Source organism: Typha latifolia, chromosome 2 (genome assembly GCF_019914945.1).
Source record: "Typha latifolia isolate L0001 chromosome 2, TyphaL0001v2, whole genome shotgun sequence".
In the NCBI taxonomy this organism is placed as follows: Eukaryota; Viridiplantae; Streptophyta; class Magnoliopsida; order Poales; family Typhaceae; genus Typha; species Typha latifolia.
The window spans coordinates 5,668,089-5,681,427 of NC_133087.1; the positions used below are offsets into that span (position 1 = coordinate 5,668,089).

The following is a 13,339-nucleotide window of genomic DNA, read 5'->3' on the forward strand; positions in this document are numbered from 1 at the left end:
CTTCTTTTGCTCCATTTCATTTCCCTTCTGCAAGGCCATTATCCAATTTTAGACTACTGAGTTGTATTGTGCTACAGTGCTCTTTGCTTTTGATCCAAGCAACTCTACAAGATTCACCAAATGGGTAGCCATGTTGCAAATATATAACAACCTAGCCCCAAAACAATTAAAAAAAGAATTACATAGGCACGACGTGGTTAGCCTCGTGCCCATGAAGTTGTGCTAGGATTTGGGGGTGCCATGCACATCTGGTCACTAGCCTAGCCAATTGGTTTAGGTTAGTTGGCTATGGTAAGCGCCAACTGTCGCCACCACACTCCACCGACTTCCCCCACCGCCTCTATCTATTCTCTCTCTCTCTCTCTCTCTGGTAGCACTTTATCGCTCTCAAATTTCTCCTCTCAAATTTTCGTTGTCATCCCTGGAACTGTCGTTGCCACCTCCACCACCCAGCAACACTGATGAGCTTCCTCCCTCCTCTCCTTTTTTTTTCATATTAAGTAACTTAACTTGAAAATAATCACGAGGGTATCTATATAGACGACCTGCTCAAGTTCAGCTCGGCTCGAGTGTAGCTCATATCAACTTGGGTGGTTTTTGACAAATATGTCAACTATTTTTACAAAATTATATAATTATCTTTAATATTTAATTATTCTATTATATATCCTAATGGTACTTCAGTCCTAAAATTTTAAAAATATTTAGTCTATAACATTTCTTTTGTTTTAAAATTATTATTTTTGCACATATACCCTTGAAAAGTCCTTTATTTGTTTGTATGTCTATCTAAAGTTCATATATATATATATATATATATATATATATATATCTCAAAATACAAATTTTTTACACATGCTTTTTTAAATCCTTATTTTTTGCATGAATACTACTTGGAATAAACTACTATTAAAATTTTAAAAATTTAAATATAAAAAGACAAAATATGCTTATTCTTATTTTGCAAGTATTTCTCTTAGTTAATAGTATTTTTATCTTTTTATATTAATAACTTAACTTGAAAATAATTAGGAGGGTATCTATATAAATAAGATTTGTTTTGAGGGATATATATATAATTATACTACTTTTATAGATATTCGAATTATTTAGATCTATTTATATATTATGTAAATAATTTTTAAAAATTAGCAATCCCATTAGTGAATCACTGGTTGAACTAATCAACTAAACCCAAACCAATCTACTAACCAAGTAAACCCGACCCAAATCAACTAACCAACTAAACCCAACCCTACTCCCTCCTCATCATCCCCACTTCACACTCCTCCCTCCTCATCATCCCCACTTAACACTCCTCCCTCCTTCCTCCTCCCGCCTCAGTCTTTCCTTCCTCCTCCTACCTTCTCTTTTCTTCCTCTCTCCTCATCATCTAAATCTCTCTTGTCGGGATCTAGCGTCCGCGAGGTGTTGGACACTAGGGTTTGCCTCGAGCGCAAGGTCCCCCAGTCGAGGATGCTGGCGAGGCTCGAGGATACCGACGAGGGGTGAGGGTCCCTTGGCGGCAGCTCCGTCAGGATTGGGGGTCAACCTTGGAGACGTAGGTGGAGCTTAAGAACACTAACGAGGGGCGAGAGTTGAGGATGTCAATGAGGCTCGAGGACGCTGATGAGGCTCGAGAACGTCGACGAGGGGCGAGGGACGAGGATGCGGCCGAGGGTCGTGGTTGCGTTCTCCTCCTGTGGGTCAACGATCAACCTAAGGGCATTTTAGATATTTAAGATATTTTAGAAATAAAATAATTTTAATTAATAAAATATTATCACGTTGAAATCAAACTCGGTGTATTTTTTGCACATATTCCCTAAATTATAGGGTTATGGTGTAAATGCAAATTTAGCTAAAAGGTAGGGTGTTATATATAAAATTTTCAAATAAGAATTATAAGGAAAAGAATGGGTAGGCTTATAAAATTTCTAAAGACGAAGTATGAATCATAAAATAGATAAAACATAGGGTGTGATATGTAAAATGATAAAAACAAAAATACGCTAGTTCTTTCCGTCGTGGTGTGGTGACCGATCGTCTTCTTCTCTTCCTCTTCCTCCTCCGTCGACGGGCTCCTCCGTCGACCTCCTCCTCCATCGGGTCGCCGCCCGACTCCTCCTCCGTCCGCCTCCTCCATCGACAAGTCGCCGCCGCCGCCTCCTCCTCCTTCTTCGGCAAGCCGCCGCCTCCTCCTCTTCCTTCAGCCTCCTCCTCCTCCTCTTCCTTCGGCCTCCTCCTCCTCCTCTTCCTTCGGCCTCCTCCTCCTCCATTAGTCTCATCCTTCTCCTTCAGCAAGCCGCCATCCCCGTCCCCGCGGCCGCTGCCTCCGCCAATTAAGCTCGGGCTCGGCTCGGGCTCGGGCTCGGTCTGGCTCGCCTCGAGTTGAGCTGAGCTGAGCCGAGCCTAAACATCAAACTAGAGCTCGAAACCGAACCTGAGCTAGAGCCGGCTCGCTCAGGCTCGGTTCTTTTACACCCTCGCCCACCTAACCTTAAATTAGCTATTTAGCTCTCCTGCGTGCGAATCTTCTTCGTCTTCGGACGCCCCTCGAACTCTTCCGCTTCGACAGGTTTCGTCTCATCTAAACATTTCCTATTTCTCATATTTTTTCCATCTCAATCTCCATTAGTAGACTCGGTTTTTCAATTATGTCTACCTTCAATCGTTTCTGCGATCTCTTGAAGAATTTCCCCTAATAAAAAAAATTACTTCTTCGAAGAATTATGATCTAAAAATCTCTCCTTTTCTTTAAACGATCGGCAAATTTCCTGTTGATCAGATGACTGGGGTATGTGGTGATCCTGTGCTTAAAGTTTTGGGGTGTTCTAACGGGGTTTGGGTTTCTTTTGTGTTGGATTTATTTGTTTACAGCGATCTGTTCTGTCTAGTTATTTTTATGGGCCTTACCCATTTAATTAGGAGGATGTTTCTGTGACTCGAAAGGAGAAGGATTAAAATTGTCAGTCTGAATTATGTTGTCCAAAATTTGGGGTATAGTTCAATTGGGAATTAGTTTAATTCTGATGGGTGGGAATTTATTGCGTCAATTGTATATCTTTCTAGTTTCTCTCTTCTTATTCGTACTATTTTTTCTATAACTCCCAAGTTTATATCCTTTGAGCGTTGCCGATCATGTGAGGAACTTAATATCGCTGAGCAATCAGTGGGACTCTGAGAGATATTTGATCTCTCATATAATTATAGTCAGTTGGCCATCTGTTTTCTCTAACTGAATTTGGTTAAATGCCAAATTTAAGTTCTGCCTTTAATGGTATAGACATATAGCAACATTTGATCTGGTGATGTTCCTATTATTAAAAGTTTACTTTAAATTGACATGACCTGGACTGTGGTTAGTCACACATATTTGTGGTATACTAGCTGAATAATTAGGGCCAAAAGGCTTCACTTTTTGTTGTTGTATTCATGACATATCTTGTGTGCAGTTTGAAGGCCACTACCTTTTCTAATATTGTGAAGTCCTGTGAAAACTAATCTTCAGAAGCCATGCAGGTTGGTTGGTGACTTGGTCCACTATACACTTATTTCATCTATTTAATCTTCACTAGCCAATCTAGTTGTTCTAGTGAAGCTCATGTTTTGTTTTAGATAATTTATAATCTTCACTTGAAGCAGTTTTAATGATCTGCACTTGACTTTTTTAATCTGCATCTGGTGCAGTTTATATACTCTGCATTTAATCCTTTTCTTTTGAGAAACTAATCTGCATTTGGTACCATTTCTCTTCTCACTCGTTCTCAGTGTGAGAATAGTACATATATGTTATGAATTGAAGTTTAGAAGGTGAACTTTGAGATTGTTCTGATTCTTAGTTATTGTATTTCACCTTCTCCATAGATATTGGATTACAAAAGGATAAGCTTGGATAAAGGTTACTTGCTAAACCATTTATAATACTAGCTACACAAAATGAACTTGTACTAATGATCATTGATCAACCCCTTCATGTGTTGAAGTTGATAAGTCATTATGGTTAGTACCACATTAATAAATCGTAAATATGTCCTTGTGCACATCTCTTTGTTTGCTTCTTTCTAGAGATGAATCTAGGCCTCGGTATGGAACAGTGTATGTAAGAAAGAAATGAATAAAACAGCATCAAATCCAACTTGATTTGATTATTGATGTTTACATAGAGCTTGTTTGTTTTTTCTCCATATCAGCATTTTATATAATTTGTTGACATGTTGATGCAAAATGTGGGGAAAAGAAGGAGATGGAGGAGGAAACAAAGAGAGAAAAAGAATGGGGTTTCACACCTCCACTCTTAAAATAGTTTTACACCAATTTTCTCAAAAGAGATCAAAATCAAATAATCTTCATTAATCTCAAAAAGATGAGTCTATATATAGAATTACAATGGAAATAAGCAAAAGACACTCTAAATAAGAAATAAGACTCTAAATAAGAAATAAGCAAAAGACACCCTAAATAAATACAAATATAAAATCGATCATAACCAAATTGTATAGGGGAGATTTTAACTATTGGCTCCTCCTGCACTGGTACACACCCCATCGTGTCCTATCAATGATGTCCGTATCACATATCCTTGCTCGTCTACTATTATCCTTTAAAATTGATCTTTTCTCCATAAGGAGGGGAATATATGTGAGTACTAGATACATCCATTGACGCATTGATATTTAAAAATGTAGTATCTTATACCAAAGGCTCATTCCATACCTTAAGGCGTTCTTGTCACTAGTCAACATTAAGTACCAGCCCGTTATACTTTATGCTCCATGTAAGTAACCTAATTGAATGAAGTAACATGGGGACAACGTGAGGAACTATTTGTTATACTATATGTTTTCATGCTCCTCTCTGTAACTTTCTGGACTTGCATTTGTTAGCAGTAAGGTTTCCGTAACAAAAGCATATTTAATATTTGACCTTTTAGAGATCAATAGTTAATCTATAATTCACTGATAACTTGCATTAGTAAGTGCTTCTAAAGTAATCATAAAATTTTGTTATGATTTTTATGAGATTTTGTAACCTTCATATGGGACTGGGAAGAGATAGAATTCTAGAGCTAAAAGTTTACGAGTTTGACCATGTACTAACTAAGGCCTTGTTGATGCTTATGGAATAAAGGCCAGTCCTAGAAGAGATATTCTAATTTTTAGTACTAGAAGAAGAGAGCTAATACTAGTATAAGTTATATTTAGTTGGATACTATTATAAGGAATAATAATTATATTTGATGTGATATAAAGTTCATATTAAAGTATTAAAATATAGTGAATTTGTATTGGAAATTAGTGATGCTTTATTCCAAATGACAAAAATATCCTTGATTGAATGTAAATTGTTAGTAGTAATATATATTTATATAAAATTATAATATTTTTTTTACAACTATGGACTTAAAATGCTCCATGTATCTACATTACATTGTATTTAATAAGAATTTCCCTGCATTTTGCAACTTCCCCACACCCTTGATTAAATGTAAAATAGTGGTAGTAATATATATTTATCTAAAATTATAATATTTTTTATTACAATTGCAAACTTAAAATGCTCTATATATCCACATTACATTGTGTTTAATAAGAAGTTCCCCGCATTTCTCAACTTCCCTGCATTTCCCAACTTCTCCACACCCTTGATTGAATGTAAAATAATAGTAATAATATATATTTATCTAAAATTATAATATTGTTACTACAACTGTAGACTTAAAATGCCCTATATACCCGCATTATATTGTATTTAATAAGAACACATTTCCCAACTTTAAATGCTGCCTTTTGAGAGAAGAGAAGAGAAGAGAAGAGAAGATGAGAGGAGATAGAGAGGAAATCTCAACTGTAGCTGAGGTTATTGGTACTATCTAATCTAGGGGCAAAAAAGTAATTTCAGATAATTAAAAGTTTTATAGAATAAGATGAAAGAGAATGATGAATTACTATACTAGAAGAAGTTAAGTTGTTTAGTTACTATACTAAAATAAGAAAATTTATTCTAGAAGAAAATTATTTATATTCCACAAGTAAATGGGGGCCTAAAGAATTAAGAGTATGGAAGTAGAGTTTTAGAGTCTTTGGTAAGGATTGTTGTGCTAGTGGCACATATTGTGCCGATTGGCATGCCCCAGTTAATGACACACTGACACACCTCTAAAAAGTTTTTTTTTTTGTATATTCTTTAGGTTCTATCTATGTATTAAAGGCTATATTGGGGTCTCTCATCCCTAGATAATGTTGTATGATTCAACATATAATACAACTGAACACTTCCATTAATTGTTGAAATTTAGCTCAAAGTTGTGAAACTTGGATTCAAATCAACTCATATGGAGTTAATTAGACATATGTTTCTACACCAACTTTGACTCAGTTTGAATAAATTTGATACATTAATTTTTAAATTTTGGCAAAATTTGGGGGAAATTAACTTTCACTTTTGATATCTATATTTTGAAGAGTATATTTCATAGATCTACGCAGGATGACTCTTACAAAGATGGATCTAGCAAATTAGATTTGTACACCCAAATTGATTTCTAAAGGATAAAACAAAAGGAAATACCTAAGAGAATGAAAGAAAATATACCTTTTGATGGGATTTGAAGAAAGAATTCTAAATCTCTCCTAAATCTCCTCTCTCTCTCTCCTCCACCTCTTCTTCTTGTCATCTTCTCACTCTCTGTTTGGGTAAAGGTGCTGCCACAAAGAGACTCATTTTGTCTTTTTGACTTAAATTAATAGGTTTCAGCCTTTCAGACAGCAACCTGCACATAATGGGTGATTGACTTTTTTTTTTAATGTTCTTTCAAGGATATATTATGGAAGGTTGTCAGAGAAAACCATTTTTAGTTTTTTTACTGAACTAGTATCTAGAACATGAACATCTTGTTATAATTAAACTGATGATTCAGATTTGATTTATGGAGTTGGATCAACAAGACAAATGTTGGTACTGAAGGTAGAGAATTTTGAGGTTATTGATAGAACTATTGGGTCACTGGCAGAACTTTATGATTCTATGGACCTCATGGATGCAAACTATGTATCAAATTGTTTGATTAACTGTATACTTATCTGAGGAGAAGGCCAATGCAATAAGTTACAGGTTGAGTTGTTTAACTAATCTATTATTCTACTGCTATCTACTATGATATGCAGAGTTGAATGCTCTTCCAATGGATAAATAAAGTAGTCTTTGACTCCATTTTAATCCTGTCATCATATAAATATTTAACTTTTCTTGAGCAGGATGCTTCAAAATTTGATTTTCTTCCTGATAATCTCTGTTGACAGGCATCAAGAGCAAGGCTTTTCAAGGAGTATAAGGAGGTGCAACGAGAGAAAGCAGCAGACCCAGATATCCAGTTAATGTGTGACGATTCTAACATTTTCAAGTGGACTGCTCTTATTAAGGTAGTGTCCTATGGCAAGGTACAATAAGTTGCAGAGTTGTTCTCTGACTAGACTTCTGTCTGCTGTTTAGGGGCCTTCGGAAACTCCTTTTGAAGGAGGTATTTTTCAGCTCGCATTTGCTATTCCGGAACAATATCCTTTATTACCTCCCCAAGTTCGTTTTCTGACAAAAATTTTCCATCCAAATGTGCATTTTAAGGTCAGTTTTTTCTCTAGTCATGGAATTATTTGTGTTATGGAACTTTTAAACTGCCTTCATCATTTGACCACAACTACAGATTGGAGCGGAACTTTTTATTTCAGTTGATTGCATTACATATATGTAACTGTCTTAAAGGTATGGTTTAGGAAACACATAATTAAAAACATATTATATGCTGACGATCAGCCATTTTGTGGAATCTGATATTTTGTATGTATTGTAATTGAATTATATACTTTTTTGAGTTTCTATTTATGCAAAATAAGATAAGATCTATTGTGGAGTTAGGATGATGCGTCCTGTACAGAGTTTCTTTGCTTAGTTGCCTTCACTTAATTGATCTTTGCCTCACAGCATGAATAAGTTTCACAAATGCTATGTTAGTTTTACTATTCCCTCTTTTTGCATTTAGGTTTGGTTGAGGTAACTCGGTGAAGAACCCACTATTGGTTTGTGACAATAATTGTGGCATTAAATCTTCTGTACTGTAAACTTGGAACTCTCAATGTATGTCTCATAATCAGCAAAGGATTTTTGGAACTTATCAGGCTGGTTGTAGGCGAAGTACACCAAGAAAATTGGACCTTTTTTTTTCTTTTGCAAATTAAGTCTATCTTTCAAACATATTAGAGGAATAGGTGAATTGTGAAACCTTTCTTGGAATTGGGTAAATTTTCTTTGGAAAAGGGAATCATTATCAGCGTCAGTGCTTCTGAAGAATACCATCTTTCAAACTTATTAGAGGAATAGGTGAATTGTGAAACCTTTCTTGGAACAGGGTAAATTTTCTTTTGGGAAAGGGAATCATTATCAATGTCAATGCTTCTTCACTTAGGTATTCTTTAGTAGATTATATCTGTGCGCAAAAACTGAAAAAAGTGACTTTGAGAGGAATTTTTGTTCATCAAAGGCAATTCAACCAATTCCGCTAAAATTTTCGGGAACTCTCCTATTCCCTGATAAGTTTGAAAAATAAACCTATTTTGCAGAAAAAGTCAACAACACACCGATGGGCAAGTTTTCTATGGCAGAAGTGATTGATATTTATAGGATTTGGTTACCTACATTATTTATCTTTCTGGGATTATTTATAAGCTGAACTAGAAAGTCATGGTAAGTATGAAAGGCTCCTTTAACTTTAGGAGTTTTTTAATCCTTTAACTTTAGGAGTTTTTTAATCATATCATGATTAGTTTTTTAATCATATCATGATTGGTCAATTTTGCTTGATTAGAAATATCAATTTTCTGGTTCTTTTAAGTCCTACTATGATTCAGATTATATCAAATGAGTCCTATTATTTATATTAGGGGAAAAAATTAGATATTCTAGTATTACCTTTTGAGGCTGTTTTGATGCCTTTATACACGTCAAAAGGAGACCCAAATACTGTAATCTTTGATAATTATCTTGAAAATTGAAGTGCTACTTTTGTTGGAACTTCCGCTTCTTATTTATTTGCCACATTTCTTTTATCTTTTGTTCTTCATTAACCTTCTCTGTTCTTTACTATTTTCTCTCTGATTTAGCAGCTGAGATAAAATCATTATTATATTGCTATTCTTATCCATGAATTGAAGTAAGAAAGTCAAGTTTTATTGTCACTTCCATCCTATTGGTTGAGCATCAAAGGAACAGTATTAGATATCTTCATGTGAGCATGGTTTGAGATGCCTGCCCCTAGACCTATATGTAGTTAAAGTTTTAGAAAGTTAGGACTTAAGAGTATCGTTAACTTGAACCTTTTGGCGGAAGAATCAAAAATAAAAAAAGGAAAGTAACAAACCTTGCTAATCAAAATTAGATTTTGAAATTTCAACTGAGTTCTCAACAATATGTTTTATGTCAAAAGTAAGTTTGCCTAGTGTTTCAAACATCATTCTTTTGACATGTGTTCTGACAGGAATGTAGCAATTCTTTGCACTGACTGTTCTAAGCTCAAGTATTTGCTCGTCCTAGATGGCTAATTTACAGTACCCAGCTCAATCTGCATTGTTATAATCTAATGATTTCTCTTCTATTGTAATGTAGACAGGGGAGATATGCCTGGATATCTTGAAGAATGCTTGGAGTCCTGCATGGACCCTCCAATCTGTTTGCAGAGCTATAATAGCTTTAATGGCACATCCAGAAGCTGACAGTCCACTCAATTGTGATTCGGGTTAGTTAGCTTCATTTTGTGACAGATCAGTTTTAGTAATGTTCAATGAGAAATATAATGATGTGAAATAAATGAATCGTCAGGATTCTAAGAACGATGATAGTGAAAGAAAGAGAAAAAGAATAGGGTTTTACACCTCCATTCTCAACTAGGGTTTCACAGCCAAAACTCACATTGGAGATCTAAAAAAAATTTCATTTCTTTATTAACCCCGATTGAGTAAAAAGCTAGCCTAAATATAAACCTTACAAATGACAATAAGCAAATAACACCCTAAACAATTGCGAAAAAGTAAATATAACTCTAAACACCATGAATAGCAAATGTATAATAAAAATAATTGACTTAAGAGTTAAGATTAATTTTCTGAAGGAGGAACTGCACTGATACATGCGCCTGTGTAATATGTCACTAATGTCCGTATCATACTCCCTGAATGGGAGAGAACTCGACTCTGTCGAGTATACCCTCTGCAGCATTCAAGTTGTTTTAGTCTCACAGTTTTCTGACACGTCAAATCACTTCGATCAAGTCAAATATCATCAGATTTAGGGATAGGTTTTACACCTCCATCCGCAAGCAAGGGTTTTACACCTAAGTTTTTTTAATGATAAGACTTATCCTTAGTGACTTTGAGCAGTGGGCTGAGACTTTCCTCATACTGCTCTAGTCTGTTGAGCTCTTACTGCTCTCAGTCAAACCAAGTATCATCATGCTTAGGAATAGGTTTCACACATTCACCCTCAAGCTAGGGTTTCACACCCAAATCTTCATGATGTCAAGGCTTGTCTTCAGTTTCAGAAATGACACCGATCATGGGGACGAGAGAAGAAGTCAATGGGGACGCGATAACGAAAGATATGGGTTGGCAGCTACAAGCAGGCGATGGAGTTTAGAAAAGATGGCGTTGGTGGTGGCGGAGAGTGGGGTTGGCGATGTCGACGTTGGTGGAGAGCGACACTGGCGATGACGGCATCAGTGGAGAGCACTACTGGTGGCGACAATGTCAGTGGAGAAGTTGCTGGCTATGGGGAGTCTAATAAAGGAAGGAATTGGGTTGGAATATAAGGCTAATGGGTCGGATTGGGTTATGTGCTAATAGACTTGGATAGAGTTGAATTGGTAAGCTGAATTTGTTTGGGTTTAGGTGGATTTGAGTTTAATAGGTTGGAGAAGGTGAGAGAATTTTGGTATTTTGGAGAGAAATTAAAATTCAAAATTTTGGTAGATATTGGTAAGGAAGAAAAGAAAGAGAAATTTGATATTTTGGGGGGAAAATTTAAAATTCGAACTTTGGGATAGGCTATGGCAGAGAAGAATGTTGATTTAAGTAATGATGGACTATTGGATGATGCATGAACACTCCACGTTTGGTCGGATCTTGCTTCGCAATTCTGAAATGATGACTAATTCTTCTCGTTCCTCCACAACAACAATCTTCTCATGCAATGATGATCTAATATTTGTAATGCAAGTGTAGAATGAAGGACAAGTGTAGAGTAGTACTAGAACCTGGAAGGCGAGCCATCTATACACGGTGGAACTGGTGATAAAAGTTAGGGAAGATGGGTAGCACGGGAAAATTAATGAGTGATGGAGATAGAAAATATGGTTTGAAAAAAAATTTAAATCCTAAAAAATCATTGCTCTAAGACTAAAATGATGTGAAACAAATGGATCGTTAGGATTCTAGGAACGATGATGATGAAAGAAAGAGAAAAAGAATGGGGTTTCATATTTCCATTCTCAATTAGGGTTTCACACCCAAAACTCACATTGGAGATCTTAAAACAATTCTATTTCTTTATTATCCCCAATTGAGTAAAAAGCTGGCATACATATAGACCTTACAAATGACAATAAGCAAATAACACCCTAAACAATTGCAAAAAAAATAAATATAACCCTAAATACCATGAATAGCAAATATACAATAAAAATAATTGACTTAAGACTGATTTTATGAAAAAGGAATTGCACTGATATATATGCTTGTGTAATATGTCACTGATGTCCGTATCATATAAGATATTTGAAAGATATGCAAAACTGCAGAAAACATCTGTTATGATACAAATAGTAAAAATTGTGAAGCAGTGAAGCTATGAAGGACAATAAAAGTCAATATATTGTGAAACCATCATCGAGGGAGGCAGCATCTTCCAGAATATATATGAAGGCATAAACCAGATGTAGAGCCTAGGCACGCAGTGTTCACAGTTGATTTCAGCTTAATATGGCACCCACCAGAACCTCAATGCTACTAGGGGGTGCAAGACGGATAAAATTTGTCATGTGGAGAGGCTTGAGACCTTCATGGCTAGCAGCTATTAGCAAGTAGCAAATTCTTGTTTGCTTAAGATCATTTCCAAATCTTCTTTCGGCGTGATGGTCATCCCAATTTGATCGAGAACTTATTTGCTTGAGATCATTTCCAAATCCTTTGATTATTAGAACTCTCTCTCAGTTTGCTTGCAGTAACTTGTGCTATCACTTATTAAACATGATTGCAGTTATTCTGCTGGACAATTAGTGACGAGGGCGTACACACACACCAGATATATTGTTACAAGATTGTGTACATGTGCAGTGCATATAAAATTTGAGTTACAAATTGATAATATTTATCATTTCTCATGTGCATGCAAATGGTCATTATGATGCTATTAGTCTCTCTGGAACCTGGTCCAAACCATTAAGTGGCTCTATAATACTTAAATACATGTATTTTGCATGAAAGCAATTACTAAGAGATCATTTAGTTTTTTAGTCGAGTTCAGCAATATTCTGGACTTTCTCACACTAGGAGATCCTGTGTTGCATTTATTATGCTTAAGAAGTCCTGATGTCGGAGTCAATCTATAGCTCAGTTGTCTGTGTTACAAGCAATGACTTTATAATCTCTCAACAATTCTCAATCTCTTATATTGATTTCTTTTCCTTATTTAGGGAATCTTCTACGATCAGGTGATATCAGGGGTTACCATTCAATGGCGAGGATGTATACCAGACTTGCTGCGATGCCAAAGAAAGGGTGATGATCTGTTAAGGATCAAATCCCTCAGTTTACATCCTTCAGTGCTTCCATGTAATGCATCTATAGGTTGTGACTTGTGTGATTCTGATATTTACTCATGAACAGATCGCTCTTTTGTTCCTTGTTTGTATCACAACGTGCCTTACTACATCTCTCAAAAAACTTGCTTTACTACATCAGTAAATTAAGCATTTATGATCTTTGTTCTGAGCCTAATAATTATTGTTTCATTAGTCAGCAAAATTATGGCCATGCCTGCTGCCCAGAATGATTTCTGCGAGGTCTATCTTATATCTGTTTCTTCTTAAGAAATTTTTTTATCATTTAGAATCGCAGTTTGGTCATTTAGAAACAACGGACACCCGTAAGAAATATTTTATTAGATATTTCTTTCTAATTTAACTATAACGGTATTTTTGGAAAGAGTTCAATGAATTTAGACAATTATTATATTTTTAAAGGATTTAAATGCTGATTCTGATTATTTTTTTATTGATAAAAATGATCTTTTAAAGGTT

At 35.5% G+C, this 13,339-nt stretch overlaps 1 protein-coding gene across 2 annotated transcripts; it reads left to right on the forward strand.

The window, feature by feature from the left end:
• Window positions 1–2,024: 2,024 nt before the first annotated feature.
• Window positions 2,025–13,021, forward strand: LOC140782354 (protein PEROXIN-4). Of its 2 annotated transcripts, none has more exons than XM_073128875.1 (6): window positions 2,025–2,578; window positions 3,456–3,522; window positions 7,302–7,421; window positions 7,492–7,620; window positions 9,655–9,784; window positions 12,734–13,021. In XM_073128875.1, exons 2-6 carry the CDS (start codon window positions 3,517–3,519, stop codon window positions 12,820–12,822), a joined length of 474 nt encoding a protein of 157 aa, XP_072984976.1. In that variant the 5' UTR covers window positions 2,025–2,578; window positions 3,456–3,516; the 3' UTR covers window positions 12,823–13,021. The 2 variants fall into 2 exon arrangements, with proteins under 2 accessions (XP_072984976.1, XP_072984977.1); XM_073128876.1 differs by lacking the exon at window positions 2,025–2,578 and adding an exon at window positions 2,776–2,797.
• Window positions 13,022–13,339: the final 318 nt, after the last annotated feature.

What these genes read in the sequence shown, in the direction of transcription:
- LOC140782354 (XM_073128875.1), top strand. An exon ending in AGTGGACTGCTCTTATTAAG is followed by an intron (nt 7,422 to 7,491) that starts GTAGTGTCCTAT and finishes TCTGCTGTTTAG; the next exon opens with GGGCCTTCGGAAACTCCTTT. An exon ending in ATCCAAATGTGCATTTTAAG is followed by an intron (nt 7,621 to 9,654) that starts GTCAGTTTTTTC and finishes ATTGTAATGTAG; the next exon opens with ACAGGGGAGATATGCCTGGA.